The sequence below is a fragment of the Talpa occidentalis genome, unplaced genomic scaffold, assembly GCF_014898055.3.
Source record: "Talpa occidentalis isolate TD23 unplaced genomic scaffold, MPIMG_talOcc4v2.1 talOcc4.11, whole genome shotgun sequence".
Classification (NCBI taxonomy): domain Eukaryota; kingdom Metazoa; phylum Chordata; class Mammalia; order Eulipotyphla; family Talpidae; genus Talpa; species Talpa occidentalis.
Window position 1 is genome coordinate 39908497 of NW_023601104.1, and position 24595 is coordinate 39933091.

Below are 24595 nucleotides of genomic sequence, written 5' to 3' on the forward strand. Positions count from 1 at the left end.
ACAGGCAGAAGGACCGAAGTACACTGTTGAGGGGAGCAGCGGGCGGCAGGAGAGGTCTGCGCGCCATGTGGAACCCTCCTCCGGTGGCCTGGGAGCAGCCGGGGATCGAACCGGCTCCGCGGAGGCTGCGGGCAGCTTCGCAACCCAGCGCTCAACCGCTGCGCCACCGGGGAGGCCCTGTTGTATGCTTTTTAAATGAAGGATCTTTAGGGCCTCCCGGTGGCGCAACGGGTTAAGCACCGCACTATGAAGCAGTCCGCAGCCTCTGGAACACAAGTTCGAGCCCTGGCCAGGGAGCAACCCACATGGCGCTGCAGACCTCTCCTGGCTGGCCCGCTGCTCTCCTCAGCAGTGTACCTCGGTCATTCTGCCTGCTCTGTTCCCCACTCTGTCTCTGGTAGATCCTCTCACCCCCCACATCTCTGGCCTGTACCCCAGCTCTTGTATGCATAAATAAATAAGTCTTAAAAATAAAATGAAGGATCACTTACTCCTTCTAACAGTTTGATACTAACATTGAAGGTACTGTAGGGTTATATTTCCATGAATTCAGTTACAAAGACATAGCTAATATATATTTTTTACCAATACATCAATGGGGTGTAGATATGTGCTCTTTGAAAAAGGCAGGGTGTGGGAACAGACGTTATATGAGGTCTACAAATACATATTCTTACTCACTTTACTTATACCAAATCTACTAGAACCATGTGTACTACATTAAAATTCAGCCCAGAAGAAGGCACTAGAGGGCCTCCGTGGTGGCACGGGCGTTAAAGAAAGGGCTGTGAAGCTCTACACAGGCTCTAAAGCATAAGTTCGACCCCCAGCCAGCCAGGGAGCTGCCCCACATGGCGTAGCCGACTGCTCCTGTCTTGCCCGCTGCGCTCCTCAACAGTGTATTTCAGTCAGTCTGGCTGTTCTGTTCCCTACTCCGTCTCTGGTGAACCCTCTCCCCGCCTCCACCTCTGGCCTGTACCTCAGTTCTTATATGCATAAATAAATAAATCTTTAAAAAAAAAAAAAAGGCACCAGAAGGGCTTTAGAGATTCTGTTTGCATTGTTTCTTTTTTTCTTTTTTAAGATTTATTTTATTTATGCATACAAGAGTTGGGGTATAGACCAGAGGTGTGGGGAAGGGGGGTAAGAGGATTCATCAGAGACAATGGGGAGTAGAACAGGTAGATTTACTGAAATACATTGCTGAGGGGAGCCACGGGGGAGACAGGAGAGGTCTGCTGTGCCATGTGGGTTAGCTCCCTGAGCAGGGATGGAACTCATGCTACAGTGACTGGTCGTAGCTTGATAATGCTGAGACTTTTAACACTTGTGCCACCAGGGAGAACTGCTCTCTTTTTTTTTTAGATTTATTTATTTATTTATACAAGCACTGGGTACAGTCAGAAGCACAGCAGGGTGAGAGAATTCACCAGAGCCAGAGCGGGGAACAGAACAGGCAGAAGGATGAAATACAATGCTGAGGGGAGCAGCCCTCGCCGGTGGCCGTGGATTGAACCGGCACTGCAGAGGCTGCGGGCAGCTTCGCAGGCCAGCGCTCATCCGCTGCGCCATCATGGGAGGCCCTGTCTTTTTTTCTTTTTTAACCGAGTCTTCTGAATGAAATCATTTGGTAACCACTGATTTATCAAATGGCTATGTGATGTGAAACACCGTATCAGAAAGAATAACTTAAAATGGCATCATTACCCTGTTTTCAAAGGATTTATGATTGGGGTAAAAAATAGCTACGACCTAATTCCTTAATATCAAACTCTCTTTACAACAGAGGCAATGTGAGTGTGGACTCTACAAAACAAATAAACCCGATGACAAAGAAGAGGGCTCCCAAGTGCAGATCACCCAGGAAGGTATTTGAAAGAAGGTGGATTCAAGGTTCAAGCCTGAAGTGACAGAGAGGGTTTCAAAGGGGAAGCTATAGGAGAGACTTGCAGGCCAAAGACTTGATAAAAACAAAGGTCTAGACTACAGTTAGAAAAGCAGGTATGTTCTGCTAATTCACATTAACTTGCTAGATCAGAGAGATTGATATTTTAAAGTACTGGGGGAATTATTTAGGTTTTCACGTTTGAGAACAGATTGCAAAGGGTACATGTTCCCTAAGTAAAGAGCTTCCAGTTTATTCAGAATACAACAGGGGAACATTTTAGGGTTTGTGAATAGGGAAATGTTTTAAAGTTAATCTGGCGTTCTAAGAAGATTGAGGTGAAGAGGCAGAATTTAGAGACAGAGAAAGATGGTTAATAGCTTAGTGTACAATTCAGTGCCTGATGATAGGACTAAATGATAATTCAGAAGCTGGTTAAGGATAGTAATGGAAGGGAAAGGATGAATATGAAGAGGAATTATTGTGAAGATGTATGTGTATTAGAATGTGAATTTTATCCATTTATTCAGCAAGTATTTATTGAATGAGTACCATATGCTAGGTGCTGTGGAGATTTAGTAGTCATCAAAATATTCATTTTTGGCCTCCCTGGTGGTGCAAGGGGTTAAGACACAACCTATGAAGCTATCTGCAGCCACTGCAGCATGAATTTGATCCCCGGCCAGCCAGAGAGTTACCCACATGGCGCAGCAGATCTTTCCTGACTTGCCCACTGCTCCCTTCAGGAGTGTATTTCAGTCAATCTGCCTGTTCTTCTCCCCACTCTGTCTCTGGTGAAGCCTCTCACCCCTCACACCTCTGCCCTGTACCCCAGTTCTTGTATGCATAAATAAAAATAAATCTTTAAACAATATATTCATTTTCATCTTATATTTCAAATTTAATTACTTAGTTGCTGATTTACACTATTTTGCAAGATGTGAAATTCTCTGTGTAAATTGAAGTAGAGGATGCAAAAATGAATATGGACACATATGAACATCTCTGTACATTTAAATCTCAGAATCAGGGGCCTCCCCGGTGGCGCAGCGGTTGAGCGCTGGGTTGCGAAGCTGCCCGCGGCCTCTGCGGCGCCGGTTCGATCCCCGGCTGCTCCCCGGCCACCGGCGGAGGATCCCACATGGCGCGCAGACCTCCCCTGCCGCCCGCTGCTCCCCTCAGCAGTGTACTTCGGTCCTTCTGCCTGCTCTGCTCCCCGCTCTGGCTCTGGTGAATTCTCTCACCCTCCCGTGCTTCTGACTGTACCCAGTGCATGTATAAACAAAACAAACAAACAAACAAAATAAATAAATAAAACATGCCTCTATAAAAAAAAAATATATATATATATGAAAATAAATAAATAAATAAATAAATCTCAGAATCACAATTAGAAGTAAAATGATCTCTTTCTTTTTTTTTTTTTTTAGAGGCATGCTTTATTTATTTTATTTATTTGTTTGTTTTTTTGTTTATACATGCACTGGGTACAGTCAGAAGCGCGGAGGGTGAGAGAATTCACCAGAGCCAGAGCGAGGAGCAGAGGAGGCAGAAGGACCGAAGCACACTGCTGAGGGGAGCAGCGGGCGGCAGGAGAGTTCTGCACGCCATGCGGGACCCTCCTCCAGTGGCCGGGGAGCAGCCGGGGATCGAACCGGCGCCGCAGAGGCTGCGGGCAGCTTTGCAACCCAGCGCTCAACCGCTGCGCCACCGGGGAGGCCCTAAAATGATCTCTTTCTCAGTTGAAATACTCTGGGGAAAGTTGGCTGACAGGAGATCAATGAAACCATGAAAGACTATTCAAGGGATTTCTCTACCTAAACATGTTATATCTTTTAAAAACCAGCCCTCAAGAAAGTTGACAAGGGATTTTTTTACATTCGTACTTTCATTTGGGTATTCTGTGTGGCTCTATGTTTAGGTACATATATTACTAAAGGAGTGAAATAATCCCACTGTTGCTATATTGTAGAACTGTTAATTGTTCAAAGTTTGAATCCATCACGTTATAAGATCACAGTTCTTTAAAGGTTCTTAACACATATGAGTGAAATATAGAAATTATATGGCTGCAAATTAAATAGTCTTGGGAGAGTACTGGATATAGCATTGCAGAAGATGAAGGGGATTCATTCACCTTAAAGGCATAAAATTCTTCAGTTCAACAGTATAAGCATTTTGTCTAGAAAAGGAAGAATTTCCTAGTGAAAGAGGTTTAGTCCTTGTAAGGTTTGGGATACTGAAGACTTGGATTACCTTCCTCTTACCAGAGGAAGTCAAAATAGCCCAGGTATTCCTGAAAGTCAGCCAAATCAAGGGCAGCTCTCAAAAGTTTTTGCACATTCACTTTGGGTAAACTTACAAAGTAGTAAATTTGGCAAATTTTAGGAGTTCATGATGGCCATTTTGAATGATTTACTTTAAGAGAAAGTCCTTATAGAGTCTTCATAACAGTAAATTTTGTGGTGGTTTGTTACACAAGGGATTGCCGAAACATCTATAGTACTGACTTGATTTGGTTCTCTGGCCAAATATTTTTGTTTTATTTTTAATTTTGTCCTTTATCAGTTTTTCATTATATGACCTCCCCCGCAAAAGTAAAATGTGCACTGTGGTTAATCTAATATTGTTAAACTAAACATTAGAAAAGACAAAGGGAATGTAAGGGGAAGTCAGAGTTAGGTCTAATGAAGCCAGTTTTGGGGATCAGGAAATAGACTTTACCTGCTTTACTAAGTTCCAGGTACAGTAACCAGAGTCCCAGGAGCAGGAATTTATAAATGAAAATGTGCTAACAGAATTGAGGCCTTTGGAGGGTGAGGAGGAGGCTTTGGAATGGGTTGAAATCTCCAAGAAGCAGAGAGCCTAAAAGTTTCTTTGGGAAGTAATGCTTGTGAAAGGAAAAGGAAGAAAAAGCAGAATTGGACAGGTAGAGCTGACAGAACTTAATGTAGACCGGACAAAGTGTTTGTCAGCCCAAGAGGAAGTTTCAGAGTAAAAAATGCTCATTAGAGTCCCATGTTCCATTTGGAGGTTTTTAACCAGGTTTCCTATGGCTGGATAGCCAGTTCTTTTTTTTTTTTTCTTTTTTTTCTTTTTTAGTAGAGGCATGTTTTATTTATTTATTTGTTTTTTTATACATGCACTGGGTACAGTCAGAAGCGCGGGAGGGTGAGAGAATTCACCAGAGCCAGAGCGGGGAGCAGAGCAGGCAGAAGGACCGAAGTACACTGCTGAGGGGAGCAGCGGGCGGCAGGAGGGGTCTGCGCGCCATGTGGGACCCTCCTCTGGTGGCCGGGGAGCAGCTGGGGATCGAACCGGTGCCGCAGAGGCTGCGGGCAGCTTCGCAACCCAGAGCTCAACCACTGCGCCACCGGGGAGGCCCTAGCCAGTTCTTTTTTGAAGAGGCATTTCTGAAGCAGCATGATCTCTGTGTTTGTCAAAAGAGACCTGGTGGATCTTGTATAATAGGTTCTTTCTTTCTTTCTTTTTTTTTTTAAAGATCCATCTATTTATGCACAAAAAAACAGGGGTACAGGCCAGAGGTGTGGGGGGTGAGAGGATTCACTGGAGACAGAGTGGGGAGAAAAACAGGCAGATCGACTGAAACACACTGCTGAGGGGAGCAGTGGGTGAGTCAGGAGAGGTCTGCTGCGCCATGTGGGTTAGCTACCTGGCCGGGGATCGAACTCACGCTGCAATGGCAGCAATTGTTTCATAGGTTGCGTCTTAACCACCAGGGAGGTCCTATAATATGTTCTTAAATGGTAACTGCATTGGTCTTTAGGTTGTTCTATGGATTGAATTAGTATATTTGAGAGTGGTTATTATTATATTTGGGAGTGGTTATGTACACTCTTTCCCCCTTCTAACTTTGCACTGAGAATTATTTCGATGGGGCCGAGTTTGATCCCTGGCCAGGGAGCTAAGCCACATAGCTCAGCAGACCTCCCATCTTGCCCGCTGCTCCCCTCAGTAGTGTGTTTCAATAGATCTGCCTGTTCTGCTCCCCAGTCTGTCTCTGGTGAATCCTCTCACCCCCGCCCCCCACACCTCTGGCCTACACCCCAGCTCTTGTAAGCATATTTTTTTTCCCAAAAGATTTCTTTGGTAGCCCCCAGAGACTGTGTACCTATCATAGTCTTTACTACTACCAATAAAAATGCTTACACTTTCCCTCTTCCTAAATTGAGCTTCCCTAGAGACAGACATGTATCTCATTTATTTTTGTACCTATCCAACACTTACATGTCTGAACCAAAGAAATCCTCAAATATTCATAAGTAAATCTCTCACTTCTTATAATAGCAGCACTTTTACGTACCCAGTTTGAACTGGATCCACTATTTATTTTGTGTTGTTTTTCAAGTTGCATTTATTTACACACCCAGTAAGTTAGTATTAATTCCTCTTCCAAAAAGATGAGCCTATGAAAAGTGAATAAGATATGGTGGGGCTGAGGGTGAGCATAAGGGTGCTGCAAGAATGAAGAAACAGAGGCTCTGAGAAAGAATAAACTAAATGTGAAGCTAGAAAAGAGAAAGAACTGTTAGATTAAAAAGGTCAATGAAAGAAGAAAAAAACAGGGCCTCCCTGGTGGCGCAAGGAGTTAAGCACCACACTATGAAGCAATCCATAGCCTCTGCAGCATGAGTTCAATCCTGGCCAGCCAGGGAGCTAGCCACATGGCACAGCAGACCTCTCCTGACTTGCCCACTGTTCCCCTCAGCAGTGTGTTTCAGTCAGTCTGCTTGTTCTGTTCCCCCGTCTCTGGTAAATCCTCTCACCTCCCACATCTCTGGCCTATACCCCAGCTCCTGTATGCATAAATTTTTTTTTTAAAAGATTTATTTATTTATTTGTTTATTTGTTTGTTTGTACATACAAGCACTGGGTACAGTCAGAAGCGCGGGAGGGTGAGAGAATTCACCAGAGCCAGAGCGGGGAGCAGAGCAGGCAGAAGGACCGAAGGACACTGCTGAGGGGAGCCATGCGGGACCCTCCTCCGGTGGCCAGGGAGCAGCCGGGGATTGAACCGGCGCTGCAGAGGCTGCGGGTAGCTTCGCAACCCAGCGCTCAACTGCTGCGCCACCGGGGAGGCCCTGCATAAATATTTTTTTTTTAAAAAAAAAGAAAAAACAGGAGAAAAAAAATAAAAAGGAGACAGAGAAAATGAGAGGTGTGGGGTGGGAAGTGAAGCCCAGGATGACTCTACCCAAGGAAATACCCATCAGAAGCCTCACAGTCATTACTTTAATGGGAAGTGGCATCTAAAGAGAGGGCAAGTCTAGTTTAATTAGTTAAATGGCATTATCTATGTCCAAAGGGGTTGGGGGAAGTAAAGGGAATAGGATTGTGACCCTCTTCCTACCACAGGCTAAGGCAAAATAGATTTATAAAGCTTTGCCAGGAATTAAAGAGACAAGGGCTGTTTATTCCCCACTTGACATCACAAGATTCCCTTACGTTCCTATTCATCTTTTAAAGGGAACCTGCATAGAGTCAAACATCGGTTCTTTACCTTGAATTGAGCCAAGGTTTACTCACCTCTTTGCCTCTGCCCTCCAGTCTTTAATGATGTAGCAGGAAGCAGGCACCATTCCTGATCAATGGAAGTAGAATCCCAATAGACTGCCTACTTGGTTTTTTAAACCAACTCTAATGCCACTTGGTTTAGTGACTCTGTGAAATCATTTTACCAGCTCCACCTCCTTAGCACTAAGATTCAGTGATATTATCTATCAAATGCAAAAAAAAAAAAAAAAATTATGGCGAATGGTCTTTTAGGAAAGCAAAGTCTTGGAATCAAATCTGAGCCTTATCATGTTGTAGAGAGATTATATTTCATTTCATGCTCCCCCCTTAATGTACTTCCCCTCTGCTAACAATCTTTATATTCTCGTTGGCAGAAATTATTAAGGTCAAAATTAGGCTTCTGTTTACATCAGATGTCAAGGATCATAAAGATTAATTCATCTTGGGCCTCCCCGGTGGCGCAGCGGTTGAGCGCTGGGTTGCGAGGCTGCCCGCTGCCTCTGCGGCGCCGGTTCGATTCCCGGCTGCTCCCCAGCCACCAGAGGAGGGTCCCACATGGCGTGCAGACCTCTCCTGCCACCCGCTGCTCCCCTCAGCAGTGTACTTCGGTCCTTCTGCCTGCTCTGCTCCCCGCTCTGGCTCTGGTGAATTCTCTCACCCTCCCGCGCTTCTGACTGTACCCAGTGCATGTACAAACAAAACAAACGAACAAATAAATAAATAAATAAATAAAACATGCCTCTATAAAAGAAAAAAAAAAAAAAAGATTAATTCATCTTGGTGTGCAGATCAACTGATGGCAGCTAGATTGAAAATGACACTTCCATCCTCTGAACAAAACACAAAAACATAGCAGTGGGGGGCCTCCCTGGTGGCCCAAGGATTAAGACGCAACCTATGAAGCTATCTGTAGCTACTGCAGCATGAGTTCGATTCCCGGCTGGCCAGGAAGCAACCCACATGGCGCAGCAGACCTCTCCTGACTTTCCTGCTGCTCCCCTCAGCAGTGCACTTTGGTCAATCTGCCTGTTCTGTTCCCCACTCTGTCTCTGGTGAATCCTCTCACCCCCTGCGCCTCTGGCCTGTACCCCAGCTCTTGTATGCATAAATAAAAATAAATCTTTAAAAAAAAAAACCCAAAACCTGGCAGCAGAAGGTTCTAGGCAAAGAGAAAACCTAGACAGTGACTACACAAAGTGAGCAAATCCCCTGCCACTTGAGAGTACAAACTCCATTTCTCCAGGGAAATTACACTCACTGGAGGTTGTTTTAGGACAAGGCTGAATAAATTAAATATTTCAACACCATATGTTCAGCTTTGGCAGGGGATGTAAGTGAGAAGGGAATCTCAATGTTAGGGAATGCCCATATCACACACCAGCTGGCTATTTAGTTATGAAATAAGGAGAAACACACAAATATTTGGTTAAAACACCTTTAATGAAGAGGGAAAGACACTAATATCTCCCTTGTTTGCTCTTCACATTTTACTATGTTAAGAAGCTCTGGAGCCTAACCTTTGGAGGAGAAACCATCATTCAAGTCAGTCAGTAGCAGAACTGTCACTCTCTCCTCCGCAGAACTCCTGTTTCAAATGATCCTATGTTAAGAGTAAGTACTACATCTCATTACAAGACGGAGAGGCAGGGAGAACATCACCTGGAGCTCATCTCCCAAAGTCTGGGACTCTAAGAACCAGACAGTGGCAAAGACAGAAGCCCCGGTCTATGGACAGGCAAAATGGGAAGGAAACGGGCCTTGAGACTGGAAGCTGAGGAAAATACAAGGAGCCAGGGAATAAAGGAGGGAATTATCTAAAACTAGAAGCACACTAGTGCTAGGAAATCCCCCGTGAGCCACGGTGCACTGCTGCACACTAAGTCACTATTAGTCCAAAAGAACATCCATGGTCCATTCAATCAAAAATTCAAGGTCCCCTCCCTTACATCATATCCCCTTCCTAATCACATAGGTTCCCAGCATGCCCTATGCTTTAGCAACATTCCCCAACTCTCCGTCTTTACTCCTTCAACTACCCTCACCAAAAATGCCTGTTAATGATATAACTTCACATTTTCAAAATGACCCATAGAAGACCTCTTGGCAAGAAATCTTGTTTCTTAATTGTGAGAGGCCATGATAAAGGAACATGAGAAGCTGGAGATGTCTTAGCCTATGGACCAGTCAACATCTTGGCCTTAATGTGACTATCAAAGAATTTACTGGGAAGAGTGTCTTATGCCCTTCGTTTCTCCCTACCCCATGAGGCTGAGCCAATAGATAAAAACAGATATTGCTGTATCTTCATTACTGGCACCTTTGGGGGGCGGGGGTGGAGAAGGAACATACAATTTGCTACTTCTCTTCTATGACGGGGCTCTCAGGTACTGCCCTGGATGCATGAGGCCAAAATAGGAAGGGGGGGGGTATCTCTTCTCCTTGGATGCTGGAGGCACCTTCCCAACCACAGTTTCTAGACCAAACAGCACTGACGATGCTAGGCCTGAAGTGGTAGTAGAAGTAGAGCTGGAGCTCCAAGGCTTGGTAGGCAGAACAATTACACAAAATATTGGTCCCCAAAAGACAGGGGATCCACCCCAACGACTGGACAGGAATGTCTGGGACAAGACATGGTCACCAGAAAGGAGTGGCCGTGGGCCCTTCAGGGCCAGCTACTGGCCCCTCTGGCCTGGGCTGCAATTCCAATGTGGGTGCTCAGGTGCACCTGCCAAAGGGAAAGCAAGAGGAAGAAAGAAGAGGGGAGAAGGGTCATCCCAGGGAATCTAGAGGTGTCCCCTCAGGAATGTGGAAGCTGTAGGGAATCTATATTTCTCAGGTTCAGTGAATGAAGAAGGAAGTAAAATTCCTCAGGGGGCCATCCCCCTATGAACACACTGATTTCCAAGCTTAGGGACTAGAGAAAAGTCACTAGGGACACATGTTATTAACTCAGAGAAAAGGAGAAATGAAGGTTCAAAATCTTGGAGGTCCTTATGGAGAACTGTTGGTTTCTGCTCCCTGGGTCAAAGAGCAGCAGGTACAGAAAATCAGGCTCATGGGATTGTGGGGTCATCTTTTCGGGGGAAAGGCGAAAGCCCTGGGGAAGTGATGGAGGGTGAACAGCCTGGGACCAAGGAAAGAGCAGCAATATTCTGGGGGCCGTGCGGGGCAAAGGGCTGTACCTGGTGGTGAGCCAGCAGCATGTGCTTCTTGAGGACAGCCCGCTCAAGAAAGCCCTGCCTGCAGAAAACGCAAGTGAAGAGCGGCCCCTCCTTGGGGTGGGTCTTCTGATGCTCCTCCAGAGCCACCTGGGTGGGAAAGGTCTGGCCACATACATCACAGGCCTTTCTGCTACTGCTCTCTCCTGGCTCCTTTCTTATTGCTTCCTGAACGCTCAGCTCCTCCACCAAGGCGGTGCTGCTGCTTTCCCCTTCTATGGCAAGTGCTGACATTGGGCTTGCGCTTCTCTCCAGTTTGCCCCCCTCTTCCACGCCTCCCACGACATCACTGCCTCCCTGCTCCATTGACTGTGCTTGATCCAGGCTGTCAGGTGGTGGTGGCGGTGGTGGTGGCAGAGAAGGCTGTTGAATTGCCTTCTCATTACTGTCAATCTCCTTCCCAGCTGTGGCTGCTGCTGCCACAGTGCCCACTTCCTCCTCTGCCCCAGATGCCTCTTCTGAATCACCTCGCACGGATATTGCCTTCTCACCTCCACTCTCTGAGCCTCTCCCTGCCAGGGAATCTTCATCAGTCACATCTTCCTCTTCTTCCTCCTCCTCCTCCTCCTCTTCAGACAACTCTTCTTCTGGGGAGGGCTGCTGGGATGGCTGCGGCGGGAAGCTCCCTCCTCCAGAAACAGCAGATTGCTCAGCGCCATTTTCCTGGGCAGCTCCTCCGCTTTCAGGTAGTGTGGTACCACCGTTGGGGATCTGGCCCCCCAGGTGCATCCGAACGTGCTGCTGCAGAGTAACAGCATTGGTGAACTTCTTCTGGCAGATAGGGCAGGAGTTCTGGGCCCGGGCAGCTGGACTGGTCTTGTGACCCACAAAATGTGCGCGCAGATTGCCCCGAGTGGAGAAGGCTCTGCCACACACCTTGCACTTAAAGGGCCGTTCACCTCCATGTTGACCATAATGCAGGCGTAGTGCCCGAGGACAGCTCAGCACCCGGAGGCAGATGACACACTGATTGGGTCCAGATGAGGCTGAGGATGAGGCTGCAGGGGCCGAGGTGGTGGGAGCTCCCGAGGCAGTAGAGGCCACTGTCACAGCTCCCTGTCGGTCAATCTTTTCTACCAGTTGCTGCAGTTTCGATGTCTCAGAGGGTGATGCCCCCAATGGCTCTAACACATAGGGGAAGGGGAAGCTACCTGTGGACTTAAAGTGGTTGGTGAGCAGTGCCCAGCTGGGTAGTGAAGTCACCAGCTTGCTTAGCTGCATGCGGGTAGCACTTCCACTTTCTGCCACCCCTGTGATGGCAGAACCCTCACTCCCTGGAGGGGTATTTTCATCAGCTTTACTCTTTGGCTCCACCGCTTTCATGAGCACAAACTTATTGAAAGGAGGGAGTGCAGGAGCCGAGGCTGTGCCTGCACTGGTGGAGAGCAGCGTCAGGCTCTCTGTGGCACTGAGTGCTGTGGTGGAGGCCACCAGAGGCTTGCGTTCTACACCGCCACCTGGCATGGCCGCCTCCTCCTCGGCCTTCTCAGGTGGCACGGACATACCATAGGGCAGGCCGCTGCTGGTGATGACGTAGTCTAGGTGCTCTGGCACCGGGTGAGGGTTCATCTGCACATGCGGGTACTTCTCACGATGCCGATGGAAGTGTACTTTGAGGTTGCCACGGGTGGTAAAGCGGTTGCCACAGACATTACACTTATAGGGTCTCTCACCTGTGTGGGAACGCAGGTGGATCTGAAGAGCACTGTCACTGCCAAATACTTTGGCGCAAAAGCGGCACTTGTGCCGTCCACCAGGCTTCTCCAAGGGACCCATCACTTCCCCATAGCCCAGCTCACCACTTCCATTCTTTGGCTTCAGGAGCCCTGGGGAGGCAGCAGCCTCAAGGCCTCGGGCCGCCCCAAGACACTGTGCTGCCAGTAATCCCGTGGTGCCTGGGAAGGCCAGATGAGGCGAGGCAATTAGCTGATCTGTGCTGCCTGGCAGGGCCGGGGAGGGGGCAGGGGTGGGTTTGTGGCTTCGCCCAACCGCTCCAGCAGAGAAAGGATGCTGCGATCCCAGTGGATGGTAAAGGTGGAAGAAAGCCTGCTTGGGTGTTTCTGCCCCCGAGGAGGAGGAGGAGGAGGAAGAGGAGGAGGAAGGTGCCAGGGTCTTGCTGGTTTGGACTGGCTTGATGGGACTGAAGAGGGGTAGCAGGGGCTTGGTGGAAGAGGCTGTCCCTGTCCCAGGCAACTCTGAGGGACTGGCAGGGGCGCCCACCGTCTGGCCTAAGGAGCCAAGCAGCAGTACCTGCCGGCAGATTTGCTCCGTCATCTGCATCTGATGGATCTGCCGCTGCTGCAGCACCCGGAGCTCTTCCAAGATCAGAGGGATGTTCAAGTGGCCGCTGCCCACCCCTGGGGGTGGAGGAGGTGGCGGAGGAGGCGGAGGTGCAGGGGTGGATTCTGGAGGTAATGGGGTTGCTCCCAGTTTGGGGCTGGCCAAGATCAGGCCTCCGCCTCCCCCAGTTGCTGTACCTGTGGCAGCGACCAGAAAATGCCCCGCAGACTCCTCTCCTCTCCGCTCAGGGGCCCAGGTGGGATCTGTAGGCACAGAGGAGGACCCAGAATCCTGGACATTGCTGTGCTCTGCATCCATGACCTGGGGGCTATTGTGGCCCTCAGGCCGGGGTTCAGAAGAGGCGGAAGAGTTGTTGGGATTCTCCTGGCCCCCAATGATCACCATTACAGGGGGTTCAGTTGAACATGCATTCTGGTGGGCAAGGAATTCAGCTGGGTCAGAGAATTGTGCGCAGCACTTGGCACAGACTTGGGGGTGGTCCTCCTCACTAGCATCACCTGGGGAGAAAACAAGAAGCGAGAGCGTGGGTGGTGCGGGTGGGATGGATACACAGAGGCTCTAATTAACGAGCCCAGTAACTGCTAGTTGGGGGTGGGGGTGATGAGCTCACCATCAAGCCATGCAAGGGGCTTTAGAGCTCAGTCCCAACACCCTAGCATGCAGGGCGGGGTGGGGGTGTTGGTGAGAGCACGCGTGAGCGACCGCCTTTCCCAAAGCCCCCCCCCCCGCAACCCCCCAACCTCGGTCACCGAGCCAGCATACTGCATGGGCGCGAGGACAGGGGCCTATGCAGAGAATCGTTCATTTTCATCCTATCCACCCGAAGTCCTCCCCCGCCCTCCCCCTCCCGCGTCCCCTCCCGCTCATTCCGGCCCCAGCCGGGCCCTACCGCACCTCCAAGCTCCGTGGGCTCCCCGAGAAGAGAACTCCTCCCGGCTTCATGCGCCATGGTTGCAGGGGAGGTGGAGGGCCGGGCGGAGGGGAAGACAATGGGTATCGCGACTGGGGGAGGCGGCACTGGCCGCCGGGGCTGCGGCAGCCTCTGCACCCAGCGGCCCAGACTGCGGAGATGGAGATCGGCGGGCGGCGGGGGCAGGGAGCAGCCCGGGAGGGGGAGGGGAGCGAGGAGGCGCAGGAGGGGAGGAGCTGGAGCGAGAAAGCCAGCGGGAGACGGGGGAGGAGCGGCTGCAGAGGGGAGCTCGTGGGGAGGAGCTGCAGGATCTGCGGAGGGAGCGGGGAGGGGGGCGAAGGGTGGGGGTGGCAGCCCAGGGGGTTTCCGAAGTCCTAGTGACAGGTGCTGTGGGACAGGATGGGGGTCCACCTTTCCTTGCCCTCTGCTAGCTCCCCCCTTTCAAGATGTCTTTGCCCAGGCCTGCCCGCCCCCGCCCAGCAAGCTCAAGGGGGCACAGTGGGAAACAGCCCTGCTCAATAGAGCAAAGCGGTAGGCTTCTCTTATTTTTCTTTGGATAAAGGATCCGCTGAGCCTGGAAAACGTGCTCTCCAGAGAGGGTGGTCTGATCTCCTCAGAGGTCGGAGGGCCAAGTGGGGAGGGGAGCCCAGGACATCCACCTCTCGTCAACTCACAGGGACCTCAAAATGTCCCAAGTTTTGTCCTGTCTTCCTCACCCCCATGTCCCTTTCCCCCTCCACGAAGAAGTTTCTCAGGTGGGAAGCTTCAAGGTAGAATTTCCAAGGAAGTCATTTCAGGACTCCTCTCTGCGGAACACTCAACACTAAACCCCTTTACACCCCGCCCCTCCTCCCCCAGAATAATAGCTGAATGCAAGTTACTGCACAGATCACCCAGCCCACACCTAATTTATAGAGTTCATGCTTATTTAAGGAGCCATCTCCTATTTAGTACCCCCTTTATTCTTCCTCCCCCTCCTCCATTGTCCTCTGGCAACACAGGCACACTGTCACTATTAAGGAGAATTGGGTGTGAGGAGATGTTAGCCTGCAGAGACCCTATATAGGCCCACCTAGCTCTAACTTAGGGGGGAGGGGAGCTCTTTCTGGAACAATGGGGAAAATGCAGCAGGAGCTTCCAGGCAAACAACCTCTCCTAGTCTGAAGCCCTATTCAGCCCCAACCTGGTTTGAATGCCTAAGAAGTGACTTCACACTTGCTAGCACCACGGAGACCACCTTCTGCTCAGAGACAGTATAAATAGCAGTAAGATGCCCCATGCCCCATTCCCTTTCAACGTGAAATGAGTCTTAAATGGTTTTCCCACTTGCTAAGAATCTTACAGGAAATGACTTGTTTACTGATGCCAGTTCTATTATGGCCTACCGGGTAAACTGAGGCATGGTGGTCAGTCATACCAAGTTATGCTATCATTTCCCTTTCTATAAAGTAGTAACAACATTGTAGTTGCACGATCTTCCTTAGAGAAATATCATGGGGACAAAATCTTGAAAAACCTCAATAAATAATATCAATATGTACACATGAGACTAAATTGGGCGGTGGATCCTGAATGAGATCTGTTTTTCACATTACTTATTAATCATATTGATTTCTGAGGTAAGATATTGGCTGTTATCACTAGCATATGTCAGGGCTTTAGGGAGCCTTGCGGGGGTGGGGGGGGAGCTGAAATAATACTAGAAACAGACATTTCCTTTTTCAACACAACGTTTGCCATCTTCTTAAAATTAAAAACATTGAATTGGATTAAGTCAAAGTTTTGAAACTTTAGACAATCTTAGTACTGTGAATCATGGCTCTGAAACAGATGACCTGACCCTTGCCATTGCTGCTCTATAACACCATGAGGAAGAGGAGGATCTGTTTTCAAGTATGGCAAGTCACAGATTAGTACAATGGTTGTTTATTTTTATTGATAAGGAAATTGAAACTTGGAGAGGTTAAGTGACTTTTCCAAGTTCACACAGTAATTCAGTAAAGCAAGCATTCAGAATTTTGACTCCTGTCCAGTGTTTTCTCCAGCACATCGACATTGTGTGGCTTCCCTGATGCTAGAGAAAGGGGCCTGTGTGGCTCCCAGCTGCCATTTGCTCTCTGGCCTCAGTAAGGGAAAGGGAATCAGATGGAGGTTTCTACTGAGCATTTGTTAATTAGCACTGAACATTTGATATCAAGTTGCTGTTTTGTCAAGTCTTCCGACAAGAAAAAAATCCTGTTCTTTTCATCTTCTCCTGGGAAACACTGTTCCCTTTCTTGCTCTTTAATGAAACTTGCTTTCTGATGCGTAATTTGATCTGCACTCTTCTATAAGGTAAATTTAGTCCCTGGTGAAAGGTGACGGATCAACAGCTACCTGTAAGAGGAACCCTCTATTTCTCAGCACTTTGCACTCACTGCCTGTCCTGAAAAAAGGGGCAGGATTCTTAGGCAGACATGAATGAAGTCATAAACACAAGAATAAACTAAGCTGGTAATGGTGTCCCTAGATAGCAGATAAGGTGAGGTAAGCTAACCTGGGTCACAGGTAAAGTCTGGCATGGATATAGACTAAGACCTGGACATGCCTGTTTATTTATTTATTTTTTTTAAGATTTATTTATTTATACAAGCACTGCGTACAATCAGAAGCACGGAAGGGTGAGAGAATTCACCAGAGCCAGAGCGGGGAACAGAATAGGCAGACTGACGAAATACACTGCTGAGGGGAGCAGTGGGTGGCAGGAGAGGTCTGTCGCGCCATGTGGGACCCTCGCCCGTGGCTGGGATCGAACTGGCACTGCAGAGGCTGCAGGCAGCCTCGCAGGCCAGCGCTCAACCGCTGCGCCACCAGGGGACGCCCACTGTGGGATTGTTAAACATTGGTTTTCAAACTTTGTTGTCCATTGGAATTACCAGGAGGGCCTTGTAAAATTCAAAGGGCCAGACCAATTAGTTTCAGAATCTGAGAGAGCAGGACCAAGCTTCAGGAGGTTTATAAATCTCCTCAGGTGATTCCAAGGTACTACCAAGAATGAGAACCACGGTATGTATCAGAGGACTCCCCTTTCATCAAACCTTCCACCCTAATACTTATAAATTTTACCTTGTGCAACCTGACCAAAATGAGGACATGGACAAATAAGCCATTCTTATGTCTAATCGCTGTCTTCTGCCAGGCCCCCTCTCTACTCTACCCACACACACTTGGCTATCTTACATTCTGCTTCCTTGAATAGGATTTGATATGATTTGTACCTGACTGTGAATTTAAGCAGTCATTGTCTTTCCCAGGGTATGTGACTCTTGAGCTGTATTTCTAATTCTAAGATGAAAGGTTTTGTTCTACAGAGTTCAAGCATCATCCGCTCATGAAGACAACTACAATCTATTAACATTGGACCAACACCAGTTGAGAGTGTCTGCCATTATGAATTGGTTCTGTGACTGCTGCTATATAGACTACTTGTGAGATGGTCTCATCTTTTCCTCCTCACTCTCTTTCCTTCATTCACACACATAATCCTTTGCTACCCACACCTACTAATATGCCTTGGTGTTTGCAACACAGTAGACAAATAGGCACCATGATTTATCCATTTAGTGATAGGTGAGAAAAATATGTTTCTAGAAAAGAAATAGATCAAACAAGAAACTGTTTTTTTTGTGGACATTTTTCTGAAAGCAAAGGACTGAGAAATTTAAGATGAAATTCATACCACTTGGGAGCCAAATGGGACTTTATATTCCTTTAGAGAGAGCTGACCCTCTCTCAAATGAGTGGAGTGATTGGGAGTGTCAGTTCTGAATCAGCTAGAACTAAGTTAAAGTCCCATTTCTAGCACTCTCTTTTTTTTTTTTTTTAAGGATTTATTTATTTATGCATACAAGAGGTAGCGTACAGACCAGAGGTGTGTGGGGTGAGAGGATTCACCAGAGACAGAGTGGGGAACAGAACAGCCAGAGTGACTGAAATACACTGCTGAGGGGAGCAGCCGGCAAGACAGGAGAGGTCTGCCGCACCATATGGGTTTTTCCCTGGCCGGCCGGGGATCGAACTCGTGCTGCAGAGGCTGTGGATTGCTTCATAGTGCAGTGCTTAACCCCTTGCGCCACCAGGGAGGCCCAGTGCTAGCACTTTCTAACTTATGTGACCTTGGCAAAGTCTCTTAATTTCTCAAAGGCTCAGATTTCTCTTAAAATAGGGGTATAGTCACCAAGAGACTAAAATTCTGATACATGTTTTCAAGTATGACAAGTTACAGCTTAGCACAATGGTTGTTTATTTTTATGGACAAGGAAATTGAAACTTGGAGAGGTTAAGTTTCAGCATGGAAAAGGTGCGGAAAAGCCTTGAAAAGTTATGCCCAGTGAAATAAGTTAGGCAGAATAACGTACGAGTTCACTGTATGAGGCTCTTGTAATGGGTAAATTCAGAGACAAAAAGTGGACTGGTGATTGCCAGGAGTTGGAGAAGTTATCGTCTAACTAGTATATAGTTTTAGTTTTGCAAGATGAAAGAGTTCTTAGTTTTGCAAGATGAAAGAGATGGATAGTGATGTTGGTTGCCCAACATTGTGAATATTCTTAATGCCACTGAACTGTACACTTAAAAATGATTAAAATGGTAAATTTTGTTATGAATACTTTACCATAATAACAAAAATGTCTTTTAAATGGAGCATTTATTTATTTATGCATACAAGAACTGGAGTACAGGCCAGAGGTGGAGGGGAGGGTGAGAGGATTCACCAGAGACAGAGTAGAGAGCAGAACAGGCAGCCTGACTGAGAGACACTGCTGAGGGGAGCAGCAGGCATGACAGGAGAGGTCTGCCACACCATGTGGGAATCTCCCTGGCCATCCGGGAATCGAACCCATGCTGAAGAGGTTGTGCACAGCTTCACAGCACTGCGTTCAACCTGCTTCACACCGGGGAGGCCCCAATAAAAATCTTTTTAAAAAATCAACGGGGCCTCCCCGGTGGAGCAGCAGTTGAACTCCAGGTTGCGAAGCTGCCCGCGGCTTCTGTGGTGCCGGTTCGATCCCTGGCTGCTTCCTAGCCACCAGAGGAGGGTCCCACATGGCACGCAGACCTCTCCTGCCGCCCGCTGCTCCCCTCAGCAGTGTACTTCGGTCCTTCTGCCTGCTCTGCTCCCCGCTCTGGCTCTGGTGAATTCTCTCACCCTCCCGTGCTTCTGACTGTACCCAGTGCATGTACAAACAAACAAACAAACAAACAAACAAACAATACATGCCTCTTTTAAAAAAAAAATGCATCAACGGTCTGCAGAATACCTGACAAATAGTAGATACTCTGAAAATCTTAACGATGAGTGTGATTATTTAAAGGTCCAAAGCTGAGCCCTGGGAGAAAGGACTTGCCCAAGGTCACATAGCTTCAAGGTCCAAAGTGGATTGAAAACCCTGGTTTTTGCATGCTTATCCTGTATTTATAACTCCAAGCCGAAGTTACTTTCTAGTTACTCAGAAATGTTTTCTATTTGACCCGAGAGCACCTGGGGTTGAATGATTCAGAGCTTAAGAGCCTGAGGGATGATGCTCTCAACTTCTAATACAAAAAATATAGAGTGCTCAAAAGGCTACTTTTGGGTCACCCTGGTGGTGCAAGGGGTTGGGACACAACCTATGAAGCTATTCACAGCCACTGCAGCATGAGTTCGATCCCCGGCCAGGGAGCTACCCACATGGCACAGCAGACCTCTCCTGACTAGCCCGCTGCTCCCCTCAGTAGTGTATTTCAGTCAATCTGCCTGTTCTGTTCCCCACTCTGTCTCTGGTGAATCCTCTCACCCTCCACACCTCTGGCCTGTACTCCAGTTTTTGTATACATAAATAAATAAATCTTTTTTAAAAAAAGGCTACTTTTGCCTTCTATCCCCCCTTGTGCTCTTGATGTCTGCCAACTTCCATTTCTCCCTCTAGGCCTGTTTGGCTGTTGTCCTGGTTTCTCCTTCTCACTAAATATCTGGGTTTCTGATCGTTTTCTTTATTTCCCAGATGTACTAGTTTACATTTTCCCTATTCACATCCTTTAAGTTCTCTATCCAGATTTCTAGACTCTGTAGGGGAGAGACAAAAGTTTTTTCTCTCCAGAGTTTTTAAGTAAATAGACTATTTCCTTCTCATCACTTATGTGCAATGACTATTTGTTAGGTTTTGGTGTTCTGGTCAGGGAAGCTGAGAAAAAACAGGGCTGTAAAACAGGTTTTTCAGACTGCTTCTTGGTGCAGTTTTAGGGCACTGTGGAGATGGGGCTTTTAAAATATGCAACAGAGTCTCCCTGGTGGTGCAGGGGGTTCAGTCTCAGCACTATGAAGCAATCCTCAGCCACTGCAGCACAAGTTTGATCCCTAGCCTGGAGCTGACCCACATGGTGCAGCAGACCTCTCCTGTCTTGCCTGCTACTCCCCTCAGCAGTGTATTTCACTCAATCCACTTGTTCTGCTCCCTGCTCTGTCTCTGGTGAATCCTCTCACCCCCCAGCACCTCTGGCCTACACCCCAGCACTTTTATACATAAATAAATCTTTAAAAAAAATAAAAAAAAAAATAAAAAAGCAACAAAGGCTCAGCATTTGCTTATCACATATGGTAAACATGGCTTAAAAGAAGGCAAAGACTTCTGAAAACCTAGCCTACTGAATAAGTATCTGTTGATGCTCCCAATGATAACCATAATTTCACAGATACACCAAAAGTCTCAAAAAAGAAAGCGCTGCACCCCCCCCCAATTTTGGAACATGCAGAACAAGACACTGTCTCTGAAGTAGAAGGAAAAGTAAGGTGCCTGATTGTCAGATAAATGAACAGAAACCCTAATTATGGAAAAGGAGGGAATGTGAAATTTATAATTCAGAAAGGAGTTTTAAGATTTGATCAAGTACATGTCTTGTGGTGTGTGTGTGTGTGTGTATGTGTGTGTGTACACAGAGAGAGCTCATAGGAGATATAGATGATAATTTCATCTCCCAAATGTGACCCAATGACCCTCTACCTCATGCAAGTAATCCAGAATCTTTTACTCTCAGGAAAATTCTAATCAAAAAACCCTTAGGATTTCTTCAGGCACATCTTAAGAGGTTACTTACTGCTTTCTTCCTTCTTATAGTTATGATTCTGACTTTTCTGGCTCAGAGACAAAATTTCAACTGCAATCTGTTGCTGCCATTGGGTTGAAGCCTACACTGTTTCTATGGGGATGGCTTTGCAGTAGCAACCCTGTGGCCTCAAGTGTTCATAGCCCCAAGTGGGAGCTATTGCTCAAAAGGCTTGAGAATCCACTCAGGGCAATTGTGATATATTCCTTCACATAAGATTTTCCTCAGCTGGGTATGGGAAATGGCGGAGCCAAATTCGAAGATCTGGGGAGAGGCGAGGAGCGGAGAGGACGCCCGTTGGGTGGGGAGGATTCAGCATAGTTCCACAATTGAACCAGCAGGGGATCAGGACTGTGAGGCAACTCTGAGGCTCTGGGGGAAGTCTCCTGTAGAGTAGCAGGAGGAAACATCCGGCCTGTAGCAGCATTAAGAGGGGGGTTAATGTGTCCCAGAAGGGAAGGATGCCACCATCATGAACCTCTTAATATGGCATAGTGGGATCCCCGCAGAGCAGTGGCTTAAGGAGGATGTGTTTTACCCAAAACACAATATGTCTGTTAAGGTTATTCTGTGGCGCACTGATTTGATCTGAAGTCATTTTTTTTTTTTTTTACAACAGGTGAAAGGGTAAACTTAATGATTTAGAATTAGTCACTACAAATACACTATCCTAGAGCTCTTCAGGTCACACAACTCAAAGAAGTGCTGAAGTTTGCCAAGAGGTTCCTGAGCTTTGGTCATACTTCAATACTTGCAGGAAGTGCTACAAATGTACATGCAGCCAATATCACAAATAGTGATAATAACTCCCCCCACATATTAAATACTCATTTATGCTAGGGACATAACCACATGTATCCAGTACATAGTTACATTTGTTTTTTTCCCCAAAATTTTTCCCAAATGCTTTACATGTATTGAATCATTTAGATTCACAGTAACCTAATGAGGAAACTGGTATATCTATCCCTATCTCATAGAGGAGGAAACCGAGGCATAGAGAGGCAAAGTAAACCACCAGCTGATCAAATTGTGGAGCCAGGATTTAAATTCTGAAAGTCTGGCTCCTGAACAGCTGTGCTTGGGTAAATCAATGGTCTGCTGAATAAATCCAGTAGTTTATCCCTGAGCCAGGACTTTCAGATTTGCACAGTAGGCACATGTGCAGCCACAACAACTAACATGTCCCAAACTTGCTCAATCCTAAGAACAACCCAGATATTTGCAAAAAGATACAGAATCCCAGTTTCTAGGCCAGATCAAGCAATTTGGAAAACTTTAAGCATCAGGAAACCTAGGTTTTTGTCCTTACTGTTCCTCTGTTTCTGAGACTTTGGGCAATGTGACTTCTCAATACCTTGGTTCCTCCATTGTCTGTCTCTTATTTACTGGAAGGTTATAACAATACATGAAATTTTTTCCTCCTCATAAAGAAGTCTGTTACTTAAAAAACAGACAATAATATCCTCATAAAGTGACATGCATCTACGAGCAGGCACGTTAACTCAAACTTTTTTGTTTTTAGCTTGGCTTGCCGAAGCACGAACTGAAATGCCTCTACCCCAGGTGACACAGATCCACACCCCAAAGCAGACAGCCCCTGACCGACATTAGCCCTCTCCCTCTGGGAGCTCTTCTCTGCTCTCAGCTCAGCTCAACAATGAGCAACTTTTTTCTCTTTTCCCTCAGGGAAGCCTTCACGTTTATCCAATTCATTCTCTTGCAACCCAACTCTCCAGAAAGGGGAAAAAGAAAAAAAAAAAAAAAAAAAAAAAAAAAAAAGCGTGTGTGGGGAGGAATCCCACCCCTAAGAGACGGTCTTCAGGTCTGAGGACGTTACTTAGCAACGGCACAAAGACCAGGGAGCGAAGGGGGACCTGGGGAGAAAACTCTTGGGTGGGGAGACAGAGCCAGTTTGAAAACTCCATTTCATCAAGAGAAAAACAGCGAGCAAAACACAAACAGAATCATTCCAGAGAAAAGCCAAGTGGGACTTCTCCCCCGCACAGGTCATCTTACTCCCTGCATCTCAACTCCTTCAAACCCCCGATGACCAGGTCCTCCCCCCGGTTTCACCCCTGGCCCGGCTGCCCTCCCCTTGCCCTGGCCTGACCCTCACAGGCTGGGACTCAGGGCTCCCCACCCCTCCCCAGGCACCCACCGTTCTCAGACGCGCTGGGACCTTCGCAGTCCGAGATTAACTGTTGGGGTTTCCGCTGCTTTCGCCGAGACATTCCCGGGTAGAAGTGGGGTAGGGAGGGGCAACGCTCACTTAGTCTTAACCGGGGTGACCAGATCTGGTGGCCCCCTTGGGTCTGAAGCCAACTGACGTCTCTCCCCCTGTGCAAATCACTGTGCAGCAGAGACGCGCTCTCTTCCCAGGGACAGACAGACAGACAAACTCGTGCGCCCGAGCCCGCGCGCTCTCTCCGATTCCGTCCCTGACTCTCTCTCTTTCTCTCTCAATCTCTGCAAGTCTTTAAAGGGGAGACGCCCCCTTTTTTTTCTCCAGCTTCTTCCCTACGCTTCTGAAGCTCCCATTGTAAAAGCAAAAATCCTAATCTTTCCGCACACTCTTTTCTTTTGTACTGCAGAGGGGAGGATTTAACCCTCTCCTCCCTGCCTAGGGCTCCGGGCCTCTCCCGGTGCTGTCTGTTTAGAAAATGCTCTGCCCTAGTTTTTGTTTTTTAACTCTTCTGCCAAGATTTCGCGGTACTTTTGGGTCTTTCATCATTCTGGGACATCTTGATTGGTAAAGTGACTTGTTCTGGGGTATAAACGGAATTAAGCACTTTCTGTTATATTCTGATTTTGAAGCCAAGAAGTCAGTTAGTCCCAATGGAAAATGAGGATATGAAAGGTTGACTATAAAGATTTGAGCAAAGATGGGCAGTCATTATACATCAGTAATTACTGATGTATAACTCTAATTTATAGAATATTTTAATGCGTGTGACATGTGTCTGAGATCAGCACGGCAAGTTTTACTATTCTGATTTATAGATGATCCCTTCATAAATGAACTCAGAGTCTCAGTGAGGTTAAGTAATCTATCTATCCAAGTTTGCACAGCTATGATGTCACAGACAGGAGCCTGGAAGCCAGGTGCACCTAGCCAGGTACATTTTCCCCCTACATTGTCAGTGGTGCAATATGCCACCAGATTCCTAGCAGGAAAAGAAAGTGATTTTAAGGAATCTAATTAAAAATAGCAACAATGTCAGTGGCTTTTCTGTCTCTCCCTCTCCTGTCCAGCTCCCAGGGTGGAAGAGGTCCACAGGGTGATGAATTCCTCGGTCAGGGTAGATGAGTTTCATGCTACGCCCAGGGTAAAATCTACAAGGAGGCACTTATAGCTCAATATGAAGGAACTTTCTGATAGTGTGGTGGACTCTTTGTAACATGTTCTTACACAGGCTGAAAACAATTTCAAGAATTCTATTGAAAGAATTTCCATGTGGATGAAGTTGGACCTTTATGAATCCATCTCTAAAATACATCCTTTGGCAACCAACCAGGTCTTTCCCTCTCAGCATGCACCCTCAAGGGAGACTCATTTATTGTTTATGTGTCCACCTGAATTGGAGTAATGCCACGCTGCTGAGCTTAGAGATGCCCTATCTTCTA

At 47.3% G+C, this 24595-nt stretch overlaps 1 protein-coding gene across 2 annotated transcripts; it reads right to left on the minus strand.

Moving 5' to 3' along the window:
- Positions 1 to 8842: 8842 nt before the first annotated feature.
- SALL2 (spalt like transcription factor 2) lies at positions 8843 to 23408 on the minus strand. 2 transcript variants are annotated; one of them, XM_037503020.2, is made up of 2 exons: positions 23130 to 23408; positions 8843 to 13436 (listed from the first exon to the last, which is right to left on the minus strand). In XM_037503020.2, exons 1-2 carry the CDS (start codon positions 23200 to 23202, stop codon positions 10474 to 10476), a joined length of 3036 nt encoding a protein of 1011 aa, XP_037358917.1. In that variant the 5' UTR covers positions 23203 to 23408; the 3' UTR covers positions 8843 to 10473. The 2 variants fall into 2 exon arrangements, with proteins under 2 accessions (XP_037358917.1, XP_037358918.1); XM_037503021.2 differs by lacking the exon at positions 23130 to 23408 and adding an exon at positions 13834 to 14029 and having other exon boundaries at positions 10044 to 13436.
- Between the last annotated feature and the right edge of the window lie 1187 nt (positions 23409 to 24595).